Genomic DNA, 27,063 nt, shown 5'->3' with positions numbered 1-27,063 from the left:
GTTGCCATATAAGCATGTTAATGCATTTCTTAATAAGGCACAAACAATGTACATCTTTCCTATTGAAGTCCAATCTTGAGGTTCTTTTTGAAATCTACAAACTTGAAGTACTCAACTATGTCTCCAAAGAGCCACTCTACAGAGACTCTCACTGAGCTCATAGCCTTATTAAAATTTACCATCTGTGGGGTGAGTATCATGTTTCTAAAAGGGGTCTGGAGGTGCACCCTCAATGGGTAGGCGGGGTCTCCATAAACACAAAGTGGACGACCCGCTGGCCCAGGTGAAAAAGCATAGCGTTGCATATCTTGAAGAAGATTGGAGTCTGCTAGCATGGCAGCGTCGTGTCGTCTCCCCTCTATGAAAAAAAGGAGACAATTTAAAAACATTTAGATTAAAAATTTTCGGGTCTTTTTCTGAAGGGTAATTTTATATTCCATTTCCCTTACCGATTGGTCCATACATATTTCCAATAATTCCATTTGGTAATGCCACGGATTGGAATTTTACACCGTGAACTCTTTTGTGACCATTGGAGACAATGCGCTGATTTTGGCCAGGCTTGCTTATTGGTCTAACTGTCCCATCAATAAAGCCAAAACAGTTATCCAAGGGGGATCCCTTAGCTGTTATGGCGTTACTGCATATTTCCAGTGAATGAGGGTTCAGGATGCTATCATTCCACTGCAAAATTCTGTGACTGTGTGCCTGGTAAATGTAGTCGATCATGTAGTCGTTTATCATGCACAACACTGGAACAGGCTTCCCAAAGCGAGCTATCATGTCTGAATATCGACAAGGATAGCTACGTCTCTTTAGAAAATTTAGAAAAATGCAAAGAGCCTCCAATCCACTCTCTTTGATAGCATTCCACTACCTCAGGAATCCCCAATACTTCAGCTAGAAATGGTAAGTCGTTCTTGTAGAAACGAAACTCTGAACGGCACTCGTCGTCTTCTAAATCATCGAAGTCAAAACCAGGATAAGAATTATACGGAAGATCGACATTATCGGACCTGTTTAAATCGTACAGGAGTAGAAGTTCCTCATCGTTTATCAAACTATCACTGTGGCTAATCAAAAGTTGATTTCGAACTTCTTTCAAAGACACAAATGAGCGGCGTTTTGTAATGGCTGCTTAACTGTTTAGAAATTCCCGCCACGACGGCGTTCTCTCCCCAGTCTTATGCGGGTTTTGGAGTCCCCGTCGCCGTCCCCGCTCTCGTTGCTTAAAGTCCCTATTACTCGAAATTTGACTCTTCGGGGCAACTCGCAAAATATCCTCGCGTGTACGGTGTAAATATTGTATATGGTTTGCGTGTCGTCTGTTTACGATCCAGATCGACGTAAGACTATGCGTGAAGTATGGTAACAAGAATGTAGACATAGCTCTTTATCGTTATTATAACGACTAAAATTTGCATTTCTATTGTCAAGCAAATGTGATATAATTTTCTATTGCTTTTCTCTCTATTGTTCTACTATTGGAAAGTTGTTTCTCTTTAATTTAGTTTGCGTTTTCGCGTGAAGTTATGTAAGAATTACGTAACGCCCGTAGCTATTTATTTTCGCCAGTATGCGCGATAATTTTCATTACGTTCTAATTCGCTTCGCTCAAACGAACGTAAATTATTTTACCCTTAAACTCCCGTAATATCAACAGATCATACGAGAAATATGGTAGGATGCGCAAGCGGATCCAAAATACATATGAGCATACAAAATAAACAAGAGGCTCTCTTTTCTTACCACGAAAAAGCTGATTATCAGCGCCCAAAGCAATTCTTGGTTTCTTTCCACGATCACTGGAGAGTTGTTCCTTTTGGCGTCTCTTGAGGCTCGCGGCCTCCCTTGCCTTCTTGAGACATTTTTCATCTTCGGAGCCGGATGCAAATTCGTCTGACTCGTACTCGGCTACAACCTGCCAGCCTTCCTTGCTTTTATCAGCGATTTTTATCAGCTTCTGCCGCGTTCGAATACGTTGCCTGCCTTCTTGGGAAAGTTTCTTGATTTGCGACAAATTTGGCTGGATACTTTCACTTTCGGTTTCTATGCTTTCAAAAATGGTATCTAATTCAGCATTAAGCTCAAATTGTTTCTGGTTCCCTTTGAACTTTAGCTGTACAACTTCTTTATCTAGCTTACTCCTTTGTTCGATTTGCTTTCCTTTATCTTCTAATTTTTTCTCAAGAAAATCTTTAAACATGGAAAAGACTTGATCAACGGCTGCTGAGTTTCCTCCACTCTCACCTGAAGACGTTTGGCCTACTTCAGGCGGAACAAACGAACCCTCACTCTGTTTCTGGTCGTTCGGCATCACACGAATAGGAGAGCGTAAACCAAAAAGATGAATGAACTGTATGGAACCGCAAGCGTGAATGGGACTCAAGAGACAGCGAAGAGTATAAGTACTAATAGCTGGCCAATCAGGAGATACATGTAAGACAAAATGTACAATAGTGGGTGCGGCAGGTGTGAAACGAAAACAACTACAACTGATTACTTGGAATAACAGCGGAAAATACATTTGCTAATTGGCTTCAACTAAGTCAATCGTTTCGTTAATTTTGGCTAGCGCCATGTTGCTTTTATCGAAGAGTTTTACTACCGGACCTGCTTTCGCCATAAATCTCGAATCACCCACTCTCTTATGCGGTAAATGGTTTGAACCCGGGGGTAACATGTGAAGGTGTAGTCTGATCGTCCGGGTGAGTGTAGTCCTGAGAAGGACTGTTGTCGGTGGCAGTGACTGACGTTTCGACAACCTGTGCGGAAGTCATCATCAGAGTCAAGTGAATGATTGTTGTCAGTAGAATGTTTTTATTCCAGTTCGTGTGAAATGATCGGTTGGTTTTGCCGTGATGTTATTGGCTGTAAGACTCAAGTGACGTAAGTCGGTCGTGATTGGTCTGTTTCGGTCTGTCGGTAAAGTTAGGTTGTTCTTTTTCGGTCGTTTGTGATGTTTATGTCGTGAATGAGTCGTTTGTATGGGGCGGGTAGTTGTTGACATCTGTTTAGGGGAGACAATCTTTTTAGGGGACAATACTACAACCGCTAACCGACAAATCCAGACATAAACTACAATCCACTGAAGACTTCATTAACGCTACCAAGACTGTTCAGATACCTGACGACTACAAACTAGTGTCATTTGATGTGAAATCACTGTTCACAAGTATTCCACTTCAATTAGCATTACAATGCACTGAGACTGCAATCCGACAATCTACTGACCCACTACCGCTACCGACAGACGACATCATGGACTTGCTAAACATTTGCCTAACGTCTACTTACTTTCAGTACAACGGTAAACACTACAAACAGTTACACGGCACTGCCATGGGGTCTCCAGTTTCTGTTGTTATAGCAGAAATTGTGATGCAGAACATCGAGGAACGCGCCCTTTCGACTTGCCGACAAACGATACCGCTTTGGTTACGTTACGTTGACGACACATTCACCGCCGTTCGACACGACGAAATTGACGCATTCCACAACCACCTTAACGAACAAAACACCGACATACAGTTTACCAGAGAAGTCGAAGAAAATGGCAAACTTCCTTTTCTAGACTGCCTGGTAAGCCACAACGACAACTCATTACGAACGACAGTTTACAGGAAACCGACACACACCGACAGATTACTAGACGAGTCATCCTACAACCCTACATCACACAAAGCCACAACTATCAGAACTCTAACACGACGCGCACAACTAGTATGTGACTCGACAGACAGCTTATCCGACGAGAACAAATACCTTCACCGTGTTTTCACGAAGAACAACTACAACAACGACTACATCCGACGAAACACTCACCGACCCACTACCACTACCGAAACTAACGACACCGCAACCCCTACGACTACAGCAACCATACCGTACATAAAAGGCATGTCTGAAAACATCTCGCGCATCTTACTACCCTTCAATATCCGCGTCGCCCACAAACCCATCACCACACTAAGTCAGTTACTAACCAACGTTAAAGACAAAGACGAACCGAGGAACAGACAGGGAACGATTTATAAGATCAATTGTTCCGACTGCCAAGCCTCCTACATCGGTGAGACTGGCAGAAACCTCACAACAAGACTGACTGAACACAGACGGGCGACGAGGAAAGGTGATGTCAGCAATCACATTGCTGAACACCATCGACTTACCAACCACAACATTGACTGGGACTCTGCGCAATGCCTAACCTACAGCACTGACTATTTTCAACGACTGACTCTGGAAAGCTGGTTTACTAACTTAGAACAGACTCCCCTAAACAGATGTCAACAACTACCCGCCCCATACAAACGACTCATTCACGACATAAACATCACAAACGACCGAAAAAGAACAACCTAACTTTACCTACAGACCGAAACAGACCAATCACGACCGACTTACGTCACTTGAGTCTTACAGCCAATAACATCACGGCAAAACCAACCGATCATTTCACACGAACTGGAATAAAAACATTCTACTGACAACAATCATTCACTTGACTCTGATGATGACTTCCGCACAGGTTGTCGAAACGTCAGTCACTGCCACCGACAACAGTCCTTCTCAGGACTACACTCACCCGGACGATCAGACTACACCTTCCCACTCTCTTATGTACAGATCTTTACATCTAAATAAATGTCCATCTGGCATATAAATAAAGAGTACATTCGCTTTGTGGCGTTAAACGTGTAGTTATTTGTCGACAGATTTGCTTTGCAGTGTTAATCTTAGTTTTATTACACCGGTACTTTTCCTTTTAGAATTCTCATATATTTTCATATTTTCAAGCAGCAGTATATCATGACAGCGTTATCCAATAAAATTACTGTTTTTGCTCGACAGCAAATAAATGCACGTCCATGCACTTCATGGCTGTGTTGTGATTTTCTTCAAGCCACTGTGTGACGATTCTCATTTCTTCTCGATCTGTCCCCGTTCACTGGTTGATCTTGAGTCTGCGGCTCGATGCATCAACGAAATAGTTTCATCCCCCAGAAAAGGAACCGATTCTGTTGGCCCTTCTGCTTCTATTTCCAATCTACTTCCGATTGTCACTTCTTCTGTGTGGTTCCTTAGAAAGTTTGGTCTCGCAAAATTACTTCAACCCTCACACTCACACGCAATAAGTCCCCTCGATAATGTTATCATCTGTGTGAGGATAGTGCTGGAATTGCTTGTCTAAATGGATATCGTTATCAGAGATGAGTCACAATTGTTGTTGTTCAAAACTAGCTCCATATTTATTTGGACCATTCTAATACATTTAGCAGCCTTGGGAGAATCAAGTCATCAATTTCAAGTAATCCAAGAGTCCACTCCATTTTTAAACTGACGAGAAGCGTAGATACATTGCATATTTCAACAAATCAACCCTTAGAGACTGCTCTTATTCATTGTGGTTACTGCTTTCTTCGGAGCAAGTTGTATTCCACATTTATACCAATAACCTCTTCCCAATAACTACATTCCCGTCCATCCCGGCATTTTCCTGTCACTTTGCCCATGACAACTTTTAGAAAACACCACACAGGAGATAAGTGCTTTTGAGGTTCCCTGATTGGCTAATCCGGAAGTGCTCTGAGCAGACGAACAGACAAAATCGCGCTTCAAGAGTTTCATTTCCGACCATTTTCGGTATTTTGACAGATATCAGTGATTTTTTAAAGGAATTATTAACCTCTACTTTGATGAATAGTACGCGACTAATGCTAATGCTGTGTCCAAATAAATGCTGGGACTGGCCAATCCTGTACCAGGTCGCTCAAGGTGCATGTTGTTTATCGCGGCACCGATCTTTGTTGTTGTTGTTTGAAATGCAGAGCCAAAAAGGCTTGGCAATCTCTCTTAAAGCTGTGTGTTTATAATCTTTTTTCTTCCCATGATGGGCCGAGATCTTGGATCTATGTGGGAATGTAATGATGACCGTAGAAATCCCGACAGGTACAAGATCTTAACGAAAAATTTTTATTTCCAGTTTGTGGGTTCTTACAAAAGTCTTGGGCTCGATTGTCTCGTTGTTCGGGAACCGGAGCCCGCGCTCCTCCCCGAAGAGACGGCTGGACGTGTGAGGTTTCTTTTGTTGCTTATAGCCAATCAGAAGTTCGCCTGCAGATTTTGTAAGGCCGCATAAATTATCTTGTCAGACAAAGTTTTCAAAATGGTGGGTTCGATTACCAGCCGCTATTCGGGAACCGGAGCCCTCGCTCCTCCCCAAAGAGACTTCTTCTCGACGAGGAACGAAAAAGACCGGACTCGAGAGAGCAGCAGAAATCGAGCCTACAAAAGTCCTTGATAAGTTGCTACACCTTCCGTTCCATCCCGATCAAGGTATACCTTTTGAAGCTCAAATGAAAACTACATATTCTGAGACTAATAGAAATTTGAGCCTTTAAAGAAACGAAATTAGCTCTAGAGTAACGAAAAATGCAATTCCCAAAAGCGACGACGACTTCGACCGGAAAATGAAAACGTAACTTGCTGACTTCATGAGGCTTTGGGACATTTGGGCCAACGTTATTACCGGCAAATTTCATCTCAAGTGTTGATATGTTCATAAGGTATTGTTCAATCAAAGATTTTGTCGTTAAATCATTCAACTTTCAGAATTTTCAATACAACGCTACGCAAATATATGGCCGTGAAGTCATATAAATAACGGTTGTGAATAAATATCGCCCAGGTCTCGTGAATGCAAGTAATTTGGGCAAGAATTCCATATTACCCCATATATTAATTATGCATTCAGTCTTTGTTCAATGCAAACAAGAGCGATAACAATAGAATTCCTCTGAGACTAGTAGTCTTTATTTTCAAAGTTCTGACGTTTTTTAAGTCTGATATTTTTCATCGAACTTGAAATTACTTTGCGAGTTTTGCGAAAGCTTTGAGTTTGAAATGTTTTCAAAGTGCCGGTGAACACAAAAAGTGTGACGTTACAACTAGCTGTGTTCACATACTCTCGTCTTCACTGATCAGTTGACCAATGTGGGCGTGCGAACTCTCAATTCTTTTATTACCGTTGGTATTTTTGTCTGTGATCATGCAAATCACACCCGCTAGAAAATGAAAAAACCATGAAGACAATGAGATAACTATCGCGCACAGATATCTTACCGAAGAAAGGAGCTTCGGCTTTAGGTTGATCGATCTTGTGATGAAAATCTAACCGTTCCGAAGGGATAAACAATGACGTCTGACGTTCTATGTAAAAAAATTATATTATTTTTCATTTGTGCATGCGCAATTCCATCAGAAGTTATAAAAGTGTGAAGTAAAACCGAAATAGATTCATTTTGAAGTAAAATGGTGATTAGCTCTCCATACCGGTGCATAAAGAATCTATTATCGCGCGCAGATAGCTCACAGTTTAAAGAATATAGGCATCAGCTGTACTGTGATCGATCTTGAAATGAAAATCCAACTTTCCAAAGCAATGAACACTGAAGCCTGACGTTTCCTGTTAGAAAAGAATAACATTGATAAGAGAATAACAGTGATAACTGTAGCATGTTCAAATCCACCATTAGTTATAGCAGTGTAACGTAGAAAACCAAAATACGTTTATTTGGGTTGAAACAGTTAAATCTTCTTAGTAACTGGCTGGATAATTCTCCGTATCTTCCTCTTGGTGATGGAATTCATTCATTCTCCCGAAGTGTTCAATTTCCGTTTTGAATCTTAGAAATTGGTATAAAAACTGAGTAGTTTAACCTTCGTTTTCTTCCGTAAAATTAGAGATATATTTCTAATTTGTAATAAAAATTTGTGAAATAAGAATCATTAGTTCACGTCTCGTACATAATAAATCACTCAGGGGAAAAAATATAACCTTTTGATCTCTTTTTTGTCCTCGAATGTATTTGAAATTTGATCAGTTCCCAGCAAGCAGTTTCAGTAATTTAGTGAAATACTTTTGATCATAGTTTTTATTTCTCCTCTAAATAATCACGAATTTGTCGTAAAACTTTTTGATACGTAACGGGGAGGGGGGGGGGGGGGAAGGGGGAGAGGGATTCCAAAAGGGTTATTGGAGAACGAACATTCAAAGAGAAAACATTTTCAAGAGGATCTGAATGGGGTTAACCGCCAGCCGTCAAATGGCCAAAATATTAACCATCAGCCTTCAAATAAGCCAGCCAATGTTAGCCGTCAAATGTCTCAGATATCCGTGATTAAGAACCAAACGATTGCCTTAATTGGGGTCAAGTTCTGTTGTTTACATATATATATATATATTATTTTATATATATATATATATATTTATATATATATATATATATATATATATAAAAGTTTTGATATATCACAAAAATACATTTAAGTAAGTCCTTTAACTTCTAGTCGCGAGGAAAGCTGGTTAGCGACAGAACTGACTTCCGGTGTGGAAACACTTCCAGTGTCGAAAAATGTTAATTGTTTATTTAAAAAAAGGTGTTTTAACTTAACGGTTCTTTACAAACGCGTCATTGTGAAAAACTATAGCCAAGTTCGAGCGTTAAGCTTGTTTTACAAACGACATTCCAAAAAATTAACCGTCAACTGTCAAATGACCTAAAATTTAACCGTCAACCGTCAAAAAGGCTTAAAATAAACGGGAAGCAAGCTCGTCGAGCTTGCAATTGCATGCCAGTATTTTTCGAAGACAAGGAAGAACCTACGCCATATAGAATTGCTATCATTCATATGATCACTCGTTGTTAATGCTTTCTAATCAGCGCAAGTTTCTTGCAGTTGCCAAAGGAAAAGAGGAGAGTGTCTTCCAGGTACATGGATCCTACAACATAAACGTGGTCCAGGTCCATTTCCCCTACCTCCCTCCCCTCCCCAAAAGAAGTATCAACCATTGATTATTACTGAGGATCAGGCTAGATCCTCTCGCTGATGTTCTTTTTCAGTCTCCGGATTAACGCTTTCAAAGGTGGGACCAGTGATGAGGCTATTTTAGAACAAATTACCGATCCACTCCATCTGTTTTTCTTATTTATTACATCAGAGACTATTTTTGTCTTCGATCACGCAAATCACGCCTGCGTAAAAATAAAGAGTTCATGAAGACCATGGTTCAATTTTCACGCACAGATAGGTTACTGTTTCGAGTGTCGAAGACGTGCAAAGGCTATATGCTCACGATTTATTCGCTTAATTCAATTTTGCTATTACACTTCAGTTAACTCCCACTCACAGCTCTCACGAAATCACACACCACGTCTCATTGTAAGCACGTGGAATAGCGCCATATATGGGGCGATAAAACACGTGCTGCATACATGCTGTTTGGTTACGTAATGGACAAACGAAATGACTTATGATGTCATCAGTTTTAAGACTAATAAATGTAACGTACAGTTTCCAACACTCTCCCCCATATGACTTGGGAACAAGGCATATGCAAGTGGAACTGACTCCACAACACAACAAGAAATAAGCATAAAAATAATGTTTCTTTAGTAAACACATTCAAGTGTCTTGCTCTGCAATGTCCTGTATTCGCTGACGTGCTGCCACAGCTGCAGCTCGTCGCGGCCGGAACTCCAATGCAGTTGGGTTCAAAGGTGTGTCATTACAAGGCGTAGGGTTTCGGTCGCACGACAACTCCAATGGATAGCGATGTTGGATTGGGCGTTCCATGAATCCCCTACCTGCTCTTAATTTCGCTGCCCTAACAACACTATCACATCCACTGAATAATTCTTCTATTACCCCCACGGGCCACTGATTTCGGTTTCGCTCTTCAACATCTCCTACGGACAAGCTGTTTGGTTTGGTGTTGTCAAAGTTGATGCCTCTCTCTCAAAGCTCTAAGGTATTCTGTGGTCCAGCGACGCCACATTGTATCTTGGGTAGCTTTCAAGAATTTCGCACGTTTCCTCAAGTCGCGGTCTTCGAGCTGATGTGGCTCGAACTAAGGTAAAATGTTAGCATTCAGAAACAGGAAGGAGTTGGGTGTTAGTATAGGGAATTGCGGGTCATCCTCCACGTAGCTAAGAGGTCGATGGTTAAGCGACACCTCGATGTCAAGGACTACCTCGCAGAGCTCGTCCCAGCTTGGTAGACCCTGACCCACGGACTTGTAGAATGAAGACTTGAATAAGCCAATGAGTCTTTCGAAGTGTCCTCCCCACTATGTCACTCTACTCAGGTTAAAGCGCCACGTGATGAATTGATCACTCAAGAATGAGTGGAACTTCTCATCCTTCTTCACTTTCGTCAGCCATTTTGCCACAGCTGTGAACGTAGAACCGTTGTCTGAGTAGACAAGGGATGGTCGACCTCTCCTCGCGATCAGATGTTTAAAGCTCTTGATAGATTCGCTTGTTTCTAGGCTGGGAAGCACTTCCTGGAAGATTCTGCGGGTAAGAGAACAGGAGTAGACTTTCTTCTCTGGCTTGCAGTTGCCACTATACTTGATTGGTCCTGCGAAGTCCACCCCCGATGACATCAAAAGGTGTACTCCCTTCTGTAGGTGACTTCGGCAGATCACCTGGTGGTGGGTCATGAAGGGGCTGAGCCTGGAACCTCTTGCACTCAAAGCAGTGCTTCACTGCTCTCTTAGCAAGCCGTCGAAGCCTTGGCAGCCAGAATCTTTCTCGTACTTTAGCCATAGTCATGCTGACTACCCCATGGAGAGTTTTTTCATGCGCTTGCTGCACTATTTCCACTGTGAAGGAATTAGAATCTGGTAAGTAAATAAGATACTCACCCTGAATGTGTCCTCGGCATTCCAATACACCAGCGGTGTTTAGTTGCAGATTCAGTTGTTCCTGGTCACGGGAAAACTTGACCGTCTTTGCCCCTTGGCTCTGCGCTTGCTTGATCCAGGACATTTCTTGCTGCTGAATTTCTTCGGTCGTAAGAGGTCCAATGATCCTCTTGGAAGGGTGACGAGAATTGTGATTGAAACCGCAAGATCCATGCACAAATTCTCATGGCTTTACGCAAGCCGAACTTCTCGAGAACAGTGTCAAAGTCATCGTTTGCTTCGACACCGAGCGCGAAAAGTTCTCGTTGAGCCTTCTTTTCTGCATTGCTGTCATCCGTTGTCACAATATTTGCAGGCCACTGAGATCGGTCGGATAACCACGGTGGACCGTTCCACCATAGCTCCGCTTCATTCACACTGCCACCTCTGCTCCCCAGGTCAGCAGGGTTTTCGGATGTCGGTACATGTCTCCACTGCGTGTTCGAGAGGCTCTGGATCTTTTTAACCCGATTAGCCACGAATTGGCGATACTTCCCGTCATCGTTTAGCCAGTGTAGGGCTACAGTGCTGTCGAGCCAGCACTGTATGTCCTCCGTCATAGTGAAGGTTTCTAGCGCAACTCGCACATTTGTAGACAAGTTGACTGTCATAGGACCTGATACGAGCTCCAAACGAGGAATCGTCAGACTTTTCTTGGCAAAGCGGGATTTGGCGGCAATCAGACCCAGTGTCACGCCTGACGCCTGTGTAACCACAGCATACACAGCAGCACACACACCGTGAATGCTTGCATCACCAAATGCACGAAGTTTAATATTGTCGATCGGTTCCTGGTACTGAACAAGACTTCGAGGAAAGTACACATCGTCCGTTGCATTCTTCTCCCGTTTTAGCCACCGTTTCGCGATCCCCACGGGAAGCGGGGTATCCAAGCTCAACTTAATCTCACTGGCTTCTCGATAGATTTGTTTTCCCTTCTAACATCGCAGGCGACACAAGTCCTAACGGGTCATAAATCTTCGCTAAGTTGGCGAGGATGCCCCGCTTGGTCAATGTAGCAGGCTGAGATGGGAGTGAAACAGGTAAAGTGTCATCCCCTTTGCCCCATTTGAGTCCCAGTAGTTTGCACTCTCCACGAGGTGATGATGCACCAAGCTGTTGTTTAGCAAACGAAGGCTCGTCATCGGTGCAGTTGCCTTCTAGTTCTGGCACTTTCTGGCACATTCTAGTTCTGACACTCATTTTTGCAAGGTGAACCTTGCATGATTAAAGATATCTACCGCATGATGTTTGAGGTGTTGCGGACCTTCTACAGTAGTATCTCCAGTAATCAAATCATCTACATACAGACTGTTCTTAATTTCTTGTACAGTCCCTGGGTACTCGGACCGCAGACTTTCCAGGTGTTGTTGTATCACGGCATTGAGTAAGAAAGGAGAAGGAGCAAGACCAAACACCAGTCTCGTAAACCTCAGCACTTCCAGTTCTTCAGTCGATTTGTGTTTAATCCAGTGGAACCTCAGTGCGTCACGTTCAGCTTCCTTGACACATATCTGTAGATGCAGTAGCCTTGCGCATATCTCCGGCTACTGCAATAGGATGGAATCTGTTGCGGACACTAACATTCCAAAGTTCATTCCGTAGTGGGGGTTCAGTGTGTAATCAGTCATTCAAAGATGGCGCACCGTCATACGCACGGGCCGAGGCGTCATATACCACTCGTAGCTTGGTTGATTCTGCATTCTCGCGTATTACTGCTCAGTGGGGCATGTAGAATTCTTTGCCAGTTACCTTCGCTGGTGCCTTCACAACCACACCTTCCTCTAACTGTTCCCGAATAATGTCGTCGTACTGGTCTAGCATATCAGTTCTCTTTGATTTCCGTAGAAGAGAGTTTACTCTGCGCACTGCCCGCAAAGTTATTGGGCAACTCAGGACAGTTCCCTTTCCAGGATAGTCCAGTTTCGTATCGGCCGTCTGGACTTCTAGCCAGCTGCTCCTTAAATTCTTCGTGGACGTCGCTTTGGTGAGTAGATAGTTTGTCCTCTAGTCCGAGGACATCTAGGGCGCAGAGTCGGTTGTGACCCACCGTAGATTTCACGGCAAGGAACGCGTTGCCCAGATCTGTTCCGGGGGACATTATAGTCCACCCGAAACGTGTACGCTCTGCTACTGGATCTCCCCTACGTCCGACCCGAAAACAATCACTTGTCCGTATCTTGGTAAAGTCATTAGCGCCGATAATCACGTACATAGGTAAGCGAGCCTTTGTATCACTATCCTCCATTTTAACACCTCTCAGGTGAGGGTGATTTTTTACGAGGTCGGAGCACCTTGGGTTGTCTAAAGTCAACAGTTCCTTTTACGATTGTGGTGACATTCACGTTTAGTGAGAAATCTCCAGTCACAGAACGCATGACAGCTTCGTAGACTTACATAGTTCTGTTTTCAACGCCTGTAAGCATGGCGATTTGACGCAAACTCTTACTCTTCACTTCACCGGCACTTTCGATTTTGGTGACATTCACATTTAGTGAGAAATCTCCAGTCACAGAACGCATGACAATTTCGTAGACTTGCATAGTTCTGGTTTTAACGCCTGTAAGCATGGCGATTTGATGCAAACTCGTACTCTTCTCTTCACCGGCAGTCTAAATCCCACAGGGATCAACGAACGCCTTTCATTCCACTAATTTACTCTTGCTTTTCTAGTTGCCATGTTCCCATCAATAACGTAGCTCCATTCTTTGCTTTTAAAAGCACACACAACTCACAATTCCTCTATTCGCTCCGACGAAGAGCTAACGCTCGAAACGTCAGCTTTTGTAATCGTTACGGTGGCCAATTTACCACTTCAACTTTGTTGATATATCCAAGTTATTTCGTTACTCCCACCGATGCAGCCCCAAACAGTTTCTTTCGAAACTATCAGCCTCTTCACTTTAGCTTTAAGTAACTCAATCGCAGTTGACGAAACATACGAATGGCTAGCGCGGCTGTCCAAGAGAGCTCTGAATTTATATCCACCTATGTTTGTCTACTACTGGATGAATAACACTGGAATCGCCAATCAAATTTGGAGTCATTACTGGTTCTCGTCTCTCCTTCTCGTCACATATCGAAGTGTGGTGTTTTCCATCGCAACTTTTGCAAGTATTTCTGCTCTTACAATCGCTGGCTCGGTGTTTGGCTCCGGTATAATTGAAGCACAAGCGCTTATCGGCAAGTATTTCCTTCCTTTCTTCATTTCTTCAATGCTTTGGACGTTTTCACAGTTAATTGCTTTATGTTGTTAGCTACAACAATAAAGACACGCCCCTGGGCTCGCCCTCGACTGGTTTCCGGTTTCTTCTTGTTTGGCACGAAATGCTCTGGACTGATCTCGACGGAAATTTGAACTCTTTGATTTCGGTTAATTTGAAATGGGATTATTAATCGTTCATTTTTCCAACGCCTCTAAGAATTCTACAAAAGTCCATTCACACCAATTTTCATCTATCATAGCAAGTTCGTTCTTTATCACGTCAAGTTTGTCGAAGGTAAATCGAACTGCGGCGTCCAATTTGGATAAGCTCTTCAATGTTCGCAATGACTCTACGTTGAACCGTAGTACTTCTTAAATTTCATATATCTTCTTTACGTTTCTCTCGCGCATGGTGGGTAGCTCCAAAGTATTCCTAACGTAAGTTCCCACGACTTCACTCGCTTTCCCATATCTTCTTGTGAGTAAGTCTTTAGCCTTTTGATAACCTTCAGGCGTAAACGTAAGACCGTCGTTGAGATTTTGCAACCTCATATTCACTTATTCTTTCAAATAAGAGAACTTTGTGACTTCAGGGGCACAGGAATCATCAATTTGACTTTGGAACTGTCCCCAAAAACGCAGCCAATCTTGCGGCGTCCCGTCAAATTCTGTGATCACGAACTTGGGCATTCTCACCACATTGCTAGCCATTTGCCCGTGCATATTCTCCGGCGGTTCCGTTTGAGCTTGTTTGAGCTCCAACTTCTTCTCAAATTCCAATTCCTCCGCATGTGCTCGATTAATAGCTTTTTGTTGTTGCACCATTTTCTCTTTTTCTAGTTCCACTTCTCTCTTGTGCCCTAGAGCACGGTTGCGTGTTTCAGATTACGATCGATTTGCTCGATTCGTTCTTCCAGTTCGCGTATACAGGCGTCTCCTTCGTTAATGACCAGCTCGATTTCGTCGGCCCATTCTTGTACCGCTTCGTCGTCTTCGCCGTTCGTGAACTGTATCGAAGACGTGCAAAACCTGTACTCACGATTTATTCGCTTGATTCAATTTTGCTATTATACTTCAGTTAATTCCCACTCACAACTCTCACGAAAACACACACCACGTCTCATTATAAGCACGTGGAACAGCGCCGTGTATGGGGCGATAAAACACGTGCTGCATACATGCTGTTTGGTTACGTAATAGATGTCACCAATTTTAAGAGTAATAAATGTAACGTAGTTTCCAACACGAGACGGAGCTTCAGTTGTACCATGATCAGCAAATCCAACTTTCCAAAGGGATGAACGTGTTGAAGCCTGACGTTACATCAAGGGTGTAGCCAGGGGGGTCCTGGGGTGCCCGTGACCACCCCTTGGTAGGTCTTCTTTAGAGCAAACAACCTACGAATTCTGTGGCACGAATTCTGTGGCAACCTTGCAACCGAAATACGTGCTTTTAAGTGGAGATATTGAAACAAACCCGGGTCCAATAGGAGATGGCAACTTATGCTCGTTATGTCAAAGTACTAAAGTAGTAAAATGTACGGTATGCGACCGCACTATTTTTATGTTCCATCAGAACGTTAATAGCCCGCAAAACAAGTCGGAAGAAATAGTGATGCTAATGAGGGATCTCAAAGCTCAAGTGGTTTTTTCAGTTTTTTTTAACTGAAACAAAGATTAATAAATCGTACCCTAACAGCCGATTCTCAATGGAAGGTTACAATATGTATAGGAAAGACTGCAAGAAAGGAGGAGGTGGTGTCTTGGCATACATTGACTCATCGTTACCTTCTAAGCAGCTAAAGTTACCTAGAACCTACAGTACAATTGAAGCCTTAGCCATTGAATCCACCTTTGGAAGACACGAAGTAGCTGTGCTTGGCCTTTACAGGGCACCGGAAGCTTCAGGGATCAATTACTACATTAGACTGGAGGACGAGCTGAACGAGGTTGTCTCTTGGCTGTCACTGCAAAAGCAGTTCATAGTAATCACTGGAGATCTGAACCTAAATAGACTCAGACCAGATAAAAAAGAGGGAAAAATTATGTGCGACCTCGAAGATGTTCATGGCCTAAAATGTCTGACTACTAAGCCAACTAGAATTACTGATACAACAGAATCGTTACTGGATGTAATATTGACAAACAGACCTGATCTTTTTAAAGAATGTGGTGTCCATGATCCTGGAATTAGCGACCATTTGATGGTGTATGGAATACTGACTAAAAGGATCAAGTACCATCAAAGCAAAGTGATTACTTTCTCCGATTTTAAGAACCTTGACACAGATAAACTGAAAGAGACCCTTAGTATAGCACCCTGGCATGTGGGAGAAATATTTGACTGTGTTGAGGATTGTTATGATTATTGGATAAAACTTCTGAGAACTATTTTGTCAGAGTATTTGCCAGTGAAGAAAATGAGAGTCAGGGCAAAAGATGTTCCCTATATGACCCCAACATGGAAATCTGCTATAAGGACTAAACGTAAGTTTGCCAAAAGGTTCAACCAAAACAAAACACCAGAAAACTTGGAGCTCAAGAGAAAATGGAGGAATAAGGCTACACGACAAAGGTGAATAGCCATTAAGCAATACCGGGAGGAAGTATCACATGATCTGAAGAATAATCCTAAGAATTTTTTTCAAACCTTCAAACCATTCTTGGATAGAAAGGACAAAGAGGACAACAGAAAGAGAGAAATACATTTATCTATTAATGGTACATTGGAAAAAGATAGGCTAGTGGTAGCAGAGTGTCTTTCTGAGTATTTCTCATCCATGGCCAAAGGAATAGGAGGTGAACAGGTAGATGATTTAACTGAGGGACATTTTATTGAGCATAGCAGTCTACATCTCATTTCTTCACATATGGCAGAATCAAATGATTCTTTTTGTTTCAGACCTGTAAATCATTATGAAGTGAAGGATGCTCTTGAAAATCTTAATACTCGCAAAGCAATTGGATATGAAGGTTTGCAACCTAGAATTTTAAAATTAGTAGCTGAGGAATTGGCTCCTTCACTAACCAGGATTCTCAATACTAGCATTGAACAAGGGACATGGTTATCTGACTGGAAGAGAGGGGTATGGGTACCTGTCTACAAGAGTAACAACAGAGAAGAAGTGAAGAATTATCGACCAATTACAGTTTTACCCCCTCGATAAGCTGTTTGAGAAACTATTGGGAAAGCAGTTTACAGAGTATATGGATCCTAAACTTAGCAATAGCCTGACAGCCTATCGAAAGAACAATGGATGTGAAACCACATTACTGAGACTAGTTGAGAAATGGAAGCTGGATCTAGATAGTAGAAAAGTTGTAGGAGTATTATCCTCTGACATGAGTAAGGCATTTGACTCTGTTAGTCCACCACTGCTCATTAAGAAAATGGAATCATACAGCTTTTTAGGATCAGCCCTCAACCCTCTGCGTGCGTATTTCTCTCGCAGACGGAACAGGGTTAAATTGGGTCCTGTGACGAGTCAGTGGAAAGATACAATAAGAGGTTGTACTCAAGGGTCCTCCTTTGGTTCCCTCTTGTGGAACTCATTTCAAAATGATCTCACATATATAACTGAGGAGGGAATCTCCATGTATGCAGACGATCATCAAATTTTTGCATCAGGTTCGTCTGCTAGTATTGTTGAAGAGAAACTGCTGAGTGAAGGTAGAAAAATTACTAAATGAAAACCTGCTACATGTGAATGTTCAGAAATATCAATCCATGCTTATGGGTTCTGGAACTGAGGCCAAAAATAGTATAAACCTGCATATAGATAGGACTGACATTGAACAATCAAAATCTATCAAACTGTTGGAGGTACTCTTGGACTCTGAACTAAATTTTAGTGATCATATTACCTTAGTCTGTAAAAAGGCAAGTCAACAGATAGGAGTTTTAAGTCGTCTAAGTTAACTAATACCCACTTACACTAAACTACAACTTTATAAAGCCGCCATTTTACCTCACTTGACCTACTGCAGTATCATCCTGCATTTCTGCAGAGCCTCAGACAAACGTAAAGCTGAAAGACTACAGGAAAGGGCCTTGAGAGCAGTTTTCAACGATAAATCACTCTCTTATGACGGCCTGTTGAAGCTGGCTGAAATTCCATCACTGGTAAACAAAAGGCTCCAGGACATAGCAATCCTTATGTTCAAGGCAAAAAAGAACTTACTTCCTTGTCAAATACAGGAACTATTTATGTCACAAGTAAACTGCGGTAGAAGATATTCTCAAAGAAATGCAGATTTTAGAATCCCTCGCTTTAATACAGTAAAATATGGTAAACACTCTATAAGATACTATGGCCCTCTTCTCTGGTCGAAACTTACAAAAGAGTTACGCAGTGAAGACAGCCTGCACGGATTTAAGAGCAAAATCAGGAGAAAGGACATGACTGTCATGATTGATGATGGATGCAAAAAATGTACGCTCTGTAATAGTTGATTTTTAACTCTAGGACATTGATAAATAATTTTAACTGTTAATAGGTTAGGTAAATAATTCTGTAAATAGGTTCCAGATTTCTTATTTTTAAAGCTTTTACCCTGTGTCCCCAATTAGTGCGGTGCGCTAGGTTTTCACGACACATAAATAAAGTTCACTACTACTACTACTACTACTACTACTACTACTACTACTACTACTACTACTACTACTACTACTACTACTACTACTATAATATTCAGGTGGCGAAAACGCCATGACAATATCTTGGCCGTAAAAGCCATTGATATGGGCCTTCATGCCGCGATAATACGACTGAGCCCGCTGATACACGCCGAAAGAGCAGCGCTGTAAATGGTGAGTAGCCTTTGTGACCCCCCTCCCCTTTGAAAAATCCTGGCTGCGCCCCCTGTACATGTAAAAAAAATCAAAATGTTTAGTTTTTTTGGATGCTCAAATCCATCACTAGTTATAAAAGTGTCACGTGCCAAAACGAAATACAGTCCCTTTGTTTTGCTAGTATTTTTGTCTTCGATGATGCTAATCACACCCGTTAGAAAATGAAAACTTCAAGACAACGAAATACAAGTGATCTAGATCCCCGAAACACGTTGACAGTGGAAGTTTTGAAAGGTTGGGAAAATACCTGACTGCAAATCATTATTTGCTGTTGTTTCACTTTGAAAAGTCGCCGCCCCAGTGAAATAAATTTGTTCTGCAGCGACTTTTGCAAACCTTTGTGGCTTTGTACCCTATAATTAATTCTTAGTCATCCTCATTAGCTAAGGTTATTGAGTATGGTTCAATTTGAAATACTGATGATCAAAAAACTAAAAACAGACCTATTTATAATGCGGACTGTCCCCCGCTGATATCATAGGAAACCCGTGGTGCTTCATTATGTGGTTTCCAGTGGCTATGATCTGCATCTGTTATTAAACTGACATCGTTTTAGGAGGGCTCAACGAATGATTCAAAGATCTCGGTAGATACGAATTGAAGTTGTGTTTTCTACATGTAACAAGCGTTTCATAACCGAGATACTCCACACTGAAATGGGTTCACAGCTACGGTACAAGAAAAATGGAGAAAAAAATTCATGTCATAGTCACTTTAAAGCGCCTGAATCTCGCAAAAGAAGATAAGTCAGTCTATGACACTGCACGTTCTCTAAGAGAGATGTTATTTTCTTTTAGAAACTGAAACTATTTTAAATTCAATGATATAAGTGTACTTTTCCGTTGGAAAAGTGTTTCATATCTCCACCGTTAAATTCGATCAGTTGCTTTCTTCAAACCTTTATGGTTTTAACTATGTTTATATTTTAACCTCATTAGCATCGATTAGTTTGAGGAACTGATGGTTTCCACAATCATCTGATCAAAAACTAAGGTCAATCGTATGTTAAGGCATATTTATGATGTGGACTGTCCCTAGCTGGTGTCAGACGATATTCTTAGTGTAACGATTCTTTGTCTTTGATCAGCGGCCACAGTTTTACAGTGGAACACCTCTAAACCGGACCCTCAATAAACCGGAATCCTCTCTATACCGGACCCTTTTTTCGGCCCCAAAATCTCTGTCATACATTTGCTCTATTTTTAACCTCAATATACCGGAACTCCACACTTTCGGAAACTGGACGCTTTTTTCAGTCCGTAATCATTGCGCTCACTTTTCAAATAAAAGTAGTTTATGTACCACAGCCGTTAAGTTGGTTAGGATACTTTAGGCTACAAAAAGAAATCATACAACATTCGCTCACAATCTAGATATTTTGTCATTGCTATTTCACAAACTCATAGTCGAATGCCTGCATAAATGTGGGAGAAAGGGAATTATAATATTTTGGTATCGGTCATGTCATAAGACAAACTTTTAAGAATTAGATAACTCAGTACTAAAATTTAAATCGAATCGGCTATCTATCTTTGCAAAACTGAGTAAAAAGAGATTTTCGTTTTCTGGATGCTCAACTTTACATCGGCTATAAAAGTGCTACGTACCAAACCGAAATAACAGTCACTTAGTTTTGCTAGTGTTTTTGTCTTCCATGATGCAAATCGATCTATCGGTCCATGACTCTTAAAATTGCTGGGTTGGTCATTAGTTTGAACTTCTGACCAAAAAATTGCCTATGTTTTTCTCGCGTTTGAATGAAATGAGTGGAGGTTGCGAAAAGACAATGCCAGTCTCTGGATCGTTTTGAAGTAATTTAAAGTTTTTAAGAAGAATGGATTTAACTGAGTGGTTGTGAGGGTGAAATGTGAGAGTAAATGGAATGCGGTCAGAATTTTTCTTCTGTGACGTTTGTGGTGCTGACTGTCGAGCAATAAGTTGAGCGCGATGGTGACCCACTTGAAAGACAGAACAGGGTAACCACGTTTTTAAAAAACTGGCACATTTACCCTGACTTGAAGAAAAAATCAGAGTCGTCACTACATAAAAAACGAAGTCTTAGAAACTGAGAAAAGGGAATAATAATAATAATAATAGTAGTTTATTAAACTCTCTTGTAGTAACTTACTGAATTAACGAGTTATGATACAATGAAAACTTAATAAGAACGACTATGTACATTTCTGTATACATTAAGTACAAGTTATATACACCACTCAGAACATACATCACATTTGTTAAAAATACTTAAAAGTTAAAAAGTCTTCGGTGCGCTTCTTTCTACAGGTAGTAACGTTTCTGTAAAGATACAACTGGTCTGATTTGTGTCTGAGGTTATAGGGACAGGTATCGTCTAAGCGTGTTGGTAGAAGAGGATGGAGAGGGCGGTTTAAGTCCTTATCTCTTCTATACGCAAGGGTCTCCACCCGTGCTAACTCGAGGGCTTCTGAGCAACTGTCGGCACATGGGAAAATTATCTTAAGCGCCCTATTCTGTATGGATTCAATTTTGTCAGACAAATAACCTGGAATGGATTGCCATACTGGTACGGCGTACTCTATAACAGATCTAACAGCGCTTGTATAGACCTTTAACATGCTACCTTGGTCAACGCCGGCTCTACGTAGAATACACAGAGAGTAGAGCTTCTTGCAAGCTTTTTTATATATGTAATTAATATGATTATTCCACCTAAGGTCGCTATCGATGAACACTCCTAGAATCTTGTAAGTCGATACGCGTTCTATAGTGTTATTACCAATAACTAATGGTCTGAGAGTAAAATTAGGATAAGACATAAAGTTAATTAACATCTCTTTACATTTAGTAGGGTTTAGTCTCATGTTATGGTCCATGGAGAATTCGTGAATGTTAGAAACGATCGTATTGAGCAGACTGATAGAGTTCCTAGGTAGTATTTCTATGGCAGACTTGTCATCCACAAACTTGATCCTCAGGTGCCAATCAGCTAAAAGATTGTTTGTCATTATTGTGAAAAGTATCACTCCTAATTTAGTTCCCTGCGGCACACCTCCCTTGAGGAATTTCCAATCTGATAGTGTTGCACCTATTCTTACAGCTTGCTGTCTGTCGGTTAGGAACGCCGCGATCCAACTGATGAGCGCTGGATCAACCTCTAGTTTTCGCAACTCAGTCATTAGGATGTTGTGGTCAATTAGATCAAAGCCTTTCGAGAAGTCAGCGAAGAAGACCCGAGCTCCTAGATCAGTACAATCTAATGCCTCGTAAATGGCTTGTAACATGAATAGAAGAGCATCTGTCGTCGACTGGCCTCTACGCGCAAACTGTCGCGGGTCGATTTTTCCATGTAACTGTGGCAGTAGTTTATTGCATGTGAATCCCTCCATGACTTTTGCCAGAGTGCACGTGAGCGATATCGCCCTTTATTTCTCTTGGTGGGTTTACCTTTGGGATTGGGGTGATGATGGAAGATTTTAGAAGTGATGGGATGTATCCCTCCTTAAGAGACTGGTTATAGATGTTTCGAATGACAGGGGCTAGTTCGTGTGCGAGGTCCTTAAGCAGTTTATTTGGGATGTTGTCGGGTCCTACAGCTTTCGCCACATTAAGCGACGACAGGGATCGAAACACTTCCTCATTGGAGACGAAAAGTTCCTCTTGTACCAGGCTTGGGGGAGAATCACGGGTCAAAGGTGTAAAATGGTCTGTGAGACTTACAAAAAAGTCATTAATCTTATCTGCAAGTAATTTGGTATTCATGGTATCCCCCAGAAACTGATGGTACCACTCCTGCTGAATATCTTGGCCTGTTAGTGACTTTACTTGCCTCCACCACTTACTGAAATTAGTGGATTCCACTTGAGCAACTTTATTATGACAGTAATAATTTTTAGCTTTTTTGACCTCGCCCTGTACCTTGTTCCTCCAAAATTTGTAATTCTCAGAGTCCTTTCCATGTCTGAGAAATGCAGATTGTCTTTTACGAATCCAAGATTTCAATTTCTTAGAGATCCAGGGACGGTCAGTTGGATGTTTCTTGACTATTTTTCGTGGGAGGAAGGAATTAACAGCAGAAGTAAGTTCCATCATCAACAGCCTGAACTTGTCTTCACAAGACTCAGTATTAAGAACCGAGTGCCAGTCCCTCTCGGTCATCCAGCATCCGAGCGCACGCCATGCACTGTCGCGCATATCGCGTGACTCTATTTTCTTTATGATCGGTTTGTGTTCGGATGTAATTATTGGTCTGGCCAAGATGGTATAATGATCAGATGATGCGATTTTGGGTAATTGGGATACACTGAACAACTTTGGTCTATTTGTGAAAAACCAATCCAGCGTGCCTGAGTCTCTAGTTTTGAAATTTACAAGCTGCTTAAGATGGTTGGCTTGAGATATATCTTTTGACTTTAATCCTGTCGTGTGATGATTAAGGTCGCCGGTAATTAAAACCAGGGCATTTGGCTGGTCAGATAATAGCATGTCGAGATTTCTTTGAATATGTTGCCGCAAGATCACATTCTCAGGTTCACGGTTACTTGTGGAGTGGTAAATCGCACCTAACACAACTGATGTAATTTGCCTTGGTAGACTATGTGGCCTCATTGATATCCAAATTGATTCGACTTCCTCTTGTTTACAAGATTCTAAGAGTTTCCATGGCACTTTGTGATCTAAATAAATACACACTCCTCCTCCTGTAGTAATTGTATCCTTGCAAAATAGATTGTAACCAGGGATAGCGACACAAGAATCTGGCACATTAGGCGACAGCCAAGTTTCAGTAATGAAATTAGCGACTACAGAGTTGAGCGCTGCGATTTGTTGAATCTCATCCACCTTGTTCGTTAATGCTCTCGCATTAGTTGACAGGATAACAAGTATATCATAATATTTCTGATGTTTGACCTTCCTTAAGACGTTATAATTCACCGCTCTCGTTGGCTTATCAAATTCGCAGATGGCTATACTGCTTGTTCGGGGCTGTTAGGGTTTATAGCCGACATGAATTACTTGCTCTTCGTTCCCAAAAGTATCATGACCAGGAATTCAGGACTTGTCTTGGGAAACTTAAGGCAAACGGACTTCTAAGATACCGTGGTGCTCGGCGTTCCCAAGCAGAGAAGCCTAATGCCAGTCAAAGACCAATTCCAAGTAGGATAACTTGTAGCGAACTTGGTAAACAGCCGCAGATGATGACAAATGAGGGCTATCCTCGTTGTTGGGTCTCTATGGCTGTAAATTGACCAAGTTACTGGAGTCAGTCTGAGTCCTTGGAGGTCCTGGGTTGGCATGAACGTCCATACATTCTGTTAGATCTTTAAATGGGAGAAAGACGTAAATAGAGCCACGCTTTCTCCATTCTACAACTGGTCTCTTCGGGGCGTTCGATAGGTTTTGGCTCAACCAAGTTTGACCAGCGCGCTCAGAAGGGACTTTCACTTGAAATAAATGACTATTCGTAGAGTTTAAACCCTTATCTCCCGATTTAACATATACCGAAGGCAAAAATATCAATGGAAGTAGTAGAAAGTAAAGTAGAAGTGTAGAACTAGAAAGCTTGGCGGCCATGTTGGCACGCATACATAATAACCATGGCATTCTTGACATGAGATGATGCGAAGATGAATACAAAAAGTAACTATGTGAGTCTGTAGGTTTGTAATACACACTGGTACATAAACCGTTGCCTTCAATTGAAACTTTGATGTTTTAAAAAGGATGAAGCTAGAATTGTCGGAAATTTCCCAGCGGCCGACAAGGGCGGCGCATTAGTTGGTTGGTGGACCGGCCTCTAATGAAAAAGAAGCTTTACGGCAACTCTCTGACATATCTTTTTATCAAAAGGTTGACAAAGATCTCACTTCTATTAAGTCAAACACCGTCAACTGATACAATTAACGAAGTCATAGCTAAACAAGAATTGCCGGCCACTGCAACAAATGTCAGCATAATCACTCCTACAACTTCTTGTATTTACCTTTTACCTAAAATTCGCAAACCTGACAACCCAGGTCGGCCCATTGCATCGGCTTGTAGTTGCCCTACGGAACTTATTTCCAACTATTTAGACAAAATTATGGCTCCTGTCGTCAAAAATTTACCATCATATATCAAAGACAGCTAACACGCTCTTCAAATTTTTCGCGACTTTAATTTCCTTGGCCAAAACAAAATTCTTTTCACCATGGATATTACGTCTCTTTACACTGTCATTCCTAATGGCGAAGGTCTTCTGACCCTCAAACATTTTTTTGATCAACGCACTGTTAAGGATCTTAAATTTGAAACCGACTATTTCGCTTAGCTGAACTAGTGCTCACACTCTATTGTTTTTCATTGGGGAAAAATTTTCTCAAACAAACCGATGGCTTAGCGATTGGTACCAAAATGGGACACCAATTTTTTAGCCAATACAACGGCTCCAAACCTGAACTCTACGGTCGCTACATTGACGACTGTATGGGCGCCACTTCCTTTACTATGGAGGAGCTAACTCAATTCATAACCGCAGTCAATTCCTTTCACCAGGCTCTAAAATATACCTGGGCATTAATAGTATTTATCATTCTATGAGGACTGCCTTGTCTTCTCGTGCAGCACTAGGGGTTGTTTCTTGCACTTTCCCAAGCTTTTCAAAACTACCTCTTTTCAAAACTTACTCTCTGTAGAATCTATCAAAATTGTACAAGGCCAAAATAACTTGCTCTGCTGGGTATTAAACAAATTGCTCTTGAAATCTTGATGTTGTATCTTAGCTACTCACTATATCAATGATTTAATCTTATTTATTACCAGCAAAAATTGATCAACTTGACAAAATCAAAACAATTCTCCTCCATCTCAACTTCTCTGTACCTCCAAATATGAACTAAAGTAGCTGATTTGAAAGATCTTCTGCTACAGCACTGTTACAAAACTAGCTGTGATAATGCCTGTAACTGTTGTGTCTATGACAGGACGGAAAATGCGTGAACTGTAAGTACTTCACGTTGTCCCATAAAAAGCCTTATGTTAATTACACCACAGCTCCTGAGAGGGAAAGCTCTCGTAATTAAAATCAAGAAGAAAACACTTTCTACCAGTAGGTTTTATTGTTGCCAGGCGCGGATCTAAGAAAAATTTTGACCGATTTACTGCAAAAGGGCGCCGAAGGCGCAAGCTCCTATGGTGGTCCGGCAGCATGCACCCCCGGGAAACTTTTTCAATTTTAACTATCTAAAGTGCCCTTTCCTGGCTTTTTGAGTCAGTCAGACAATATATCTGCCAGCTCCATTCTCCTTGGATGAAGCCTTGCAAATTTATTATTCTGACCGATTTCCGTAAAACGGTGGAAACCGGTAAGGATCCGTGCCTGGTTTCAATGGTTAATTTAGTGAAAACAGAGGAAAAAAAGGATGACAAGTAGATGTATGCTCAAGGGAAAGAAGGAGCAAAGTAAGCTGATTTGACTTTTATTAAGCAGGGATGTACACCAGAAAGACATCAAACAAAGCAACATAAAGTTGCCACTACTCGCAGTGCAATTAACTCAAGCAGCAGGGACAGAGAGGACTTTGAATGAGCATTTCAGCCATTGAACTGTCTCACTGAACAATTAAATAGTAAATCCCCTCAACAAATTATTAATGCCATTCATAAAAGCACAATTAATCCAAGTGACAGAGATAATGATTTCACTCTAAAGTGTCAACCATCACACAACCCTGACTTGTATTTTGGCAGATACACTTGATGAACCTACAGAAAGTGTAAAATTATTATATCTAGGAAAAATTCTACATGAATCCTCAAATGAATTTCAAATGGTGAGAACTCAGGAGCGTAGGGAATGTAAAGAATTTGACAGATCTCAAACACTAAAGTATGTAAATAAGAAAGATCGATCGCCTTGAGCAAGTCACATGTTTTATTCTGAAGTATATTTTATTTAAAAACCAAATGAATTAATAGTTATCTCCGGGGATCTTCAATCTGCTAAAGCCTATATCACTGAAGGAAAACTTACAACTCCTTACAACACCAATACAATATCAAGCAGACAAATGACGAGAATAAAGTAAAACTATCACTAAGGGGATAATTAGTTGATCCAATACCAAATTCTTCAAACTAATATCATATGAATTGTGCAGCAGACAGTAAGAAGATTACTATTGAGATCTCTGGAGTTAAAGGGTTAGGGAAGAAATACCAGACATACCTTGTTGCTTGAAATTAAGTATAACTAATAAATTCTTCCAGAACATAAATTTAGGATGACTGTTGCACAAAA

At 41.4% G+C, this 27,063-nt stretch overlaps 3 protein-coding genes and 3 pseudogenes across 5 annotated transcripts in view; 3 read left to right on the top strand and 3 right to left on the bottom strand.

Moving 5' to 3' along the window:
• Window positions 1–189, top strand: part of LOC148717854 (uncharacterized) — a 15,808-nt pseudogene extending 15,619 nt beyond the window's left edge. Inside the window, exon 7 of the transcript XR_015994592.1 lies at window positions 1–189. This exon is cut by the window's left edge and continues 1,746 nt beyond it. The product of XR_015994592.1 is annotated as an uncharacterized LOC148717854 (transcript).
• Window positions 1–1,387, bottom strand: part of LOC148717853 (uncharacterized) — a 1,596-nt pseudogene extending 209 nt beyond the window's left edge. Inside the window, exons 1-3 of the transcript XR_015994429.1 lie at window positions 1,294–1,387; window positions 450–1,137; window positions 1–358 (exon numbers count right to left, since the gene is read on the bottom strand). The exon at window positions 1–358 is cut by the window's left edge and continues 209 nt beyond it. The product of XR_015994429.1 is annotated as an uncharacterized LOC148717853 (transcript). The remainder of the gene's footprint in view (window positions 359–449; window positions 1,138–1,293) is intronic.
• LOC148717852 (uncharacterized) lies at window positions 1,367–2,341 on the bottom strand. Its single transcript, XM_088743014.1, has one exon. The coding sequence runs from the start codon at window positions 2,315–2,317 to the stop codon at window positions 1,601–1,603; it is 717 nt and encodes a 238-aa protein (XP_088599140.1). The 5' UTR covers window positions 2,318–2,341; the 3' UTR covers window positions 1,367–1,600.
• A 13,337-nt stretch (window positions 2,342–15,678) lies between these two features.
• On the top strand, window positions 15,679–17,357 carry LOC148717851 (uncharacterized; annotated as a pseudogene).
• On the top strand, window positions 17,162–17,644 carry LOC148717850 (uncharacterized). Its single transcript, XM_088742426.1, has one exon. The coding sequence runs from the start codon at window positions 17,162–17,164 to the stop codon at window positions 17,642–17,644; it is 483 nt and encodes a 160-aa protein (XP_088598552.1).
• A 4,507-nt stretch (window positions 17,645–22,151) lies between these two features.
• Window positions 22,152–23,393, bottom strand: LOC148717849 (uncharacterized). The gene has a single exon (XM_088742425.1). It carries the CDS (start codon window positions 23,391–23,393, stop codon window positions 22,152–22,154), a length of 1,242 nt encoding a protein of 413 aa, XP_088598551.1.
• Between the last annotated feature and the right edge of the window lie 3,670 nt (window positions 23,394–27,063).

This window comes from Stylophora pistillata, chromosome 13 (genome assembly GCF_964205215.1).
Source record: "Stylophora pistillata chromosome 13, jaStyPist1.2, whole genome shotgun sequence".
NCBI classification, from domain to species: Eukaryota; Metazoa; Cnidaria; class Anthozoa; order Scleractinia; family Pocilloporidae; genus Stylophora; species Stylophora pistillata.
This window is presented reverse-complemented; position numbering and strand designations above follow the sequence as displayed.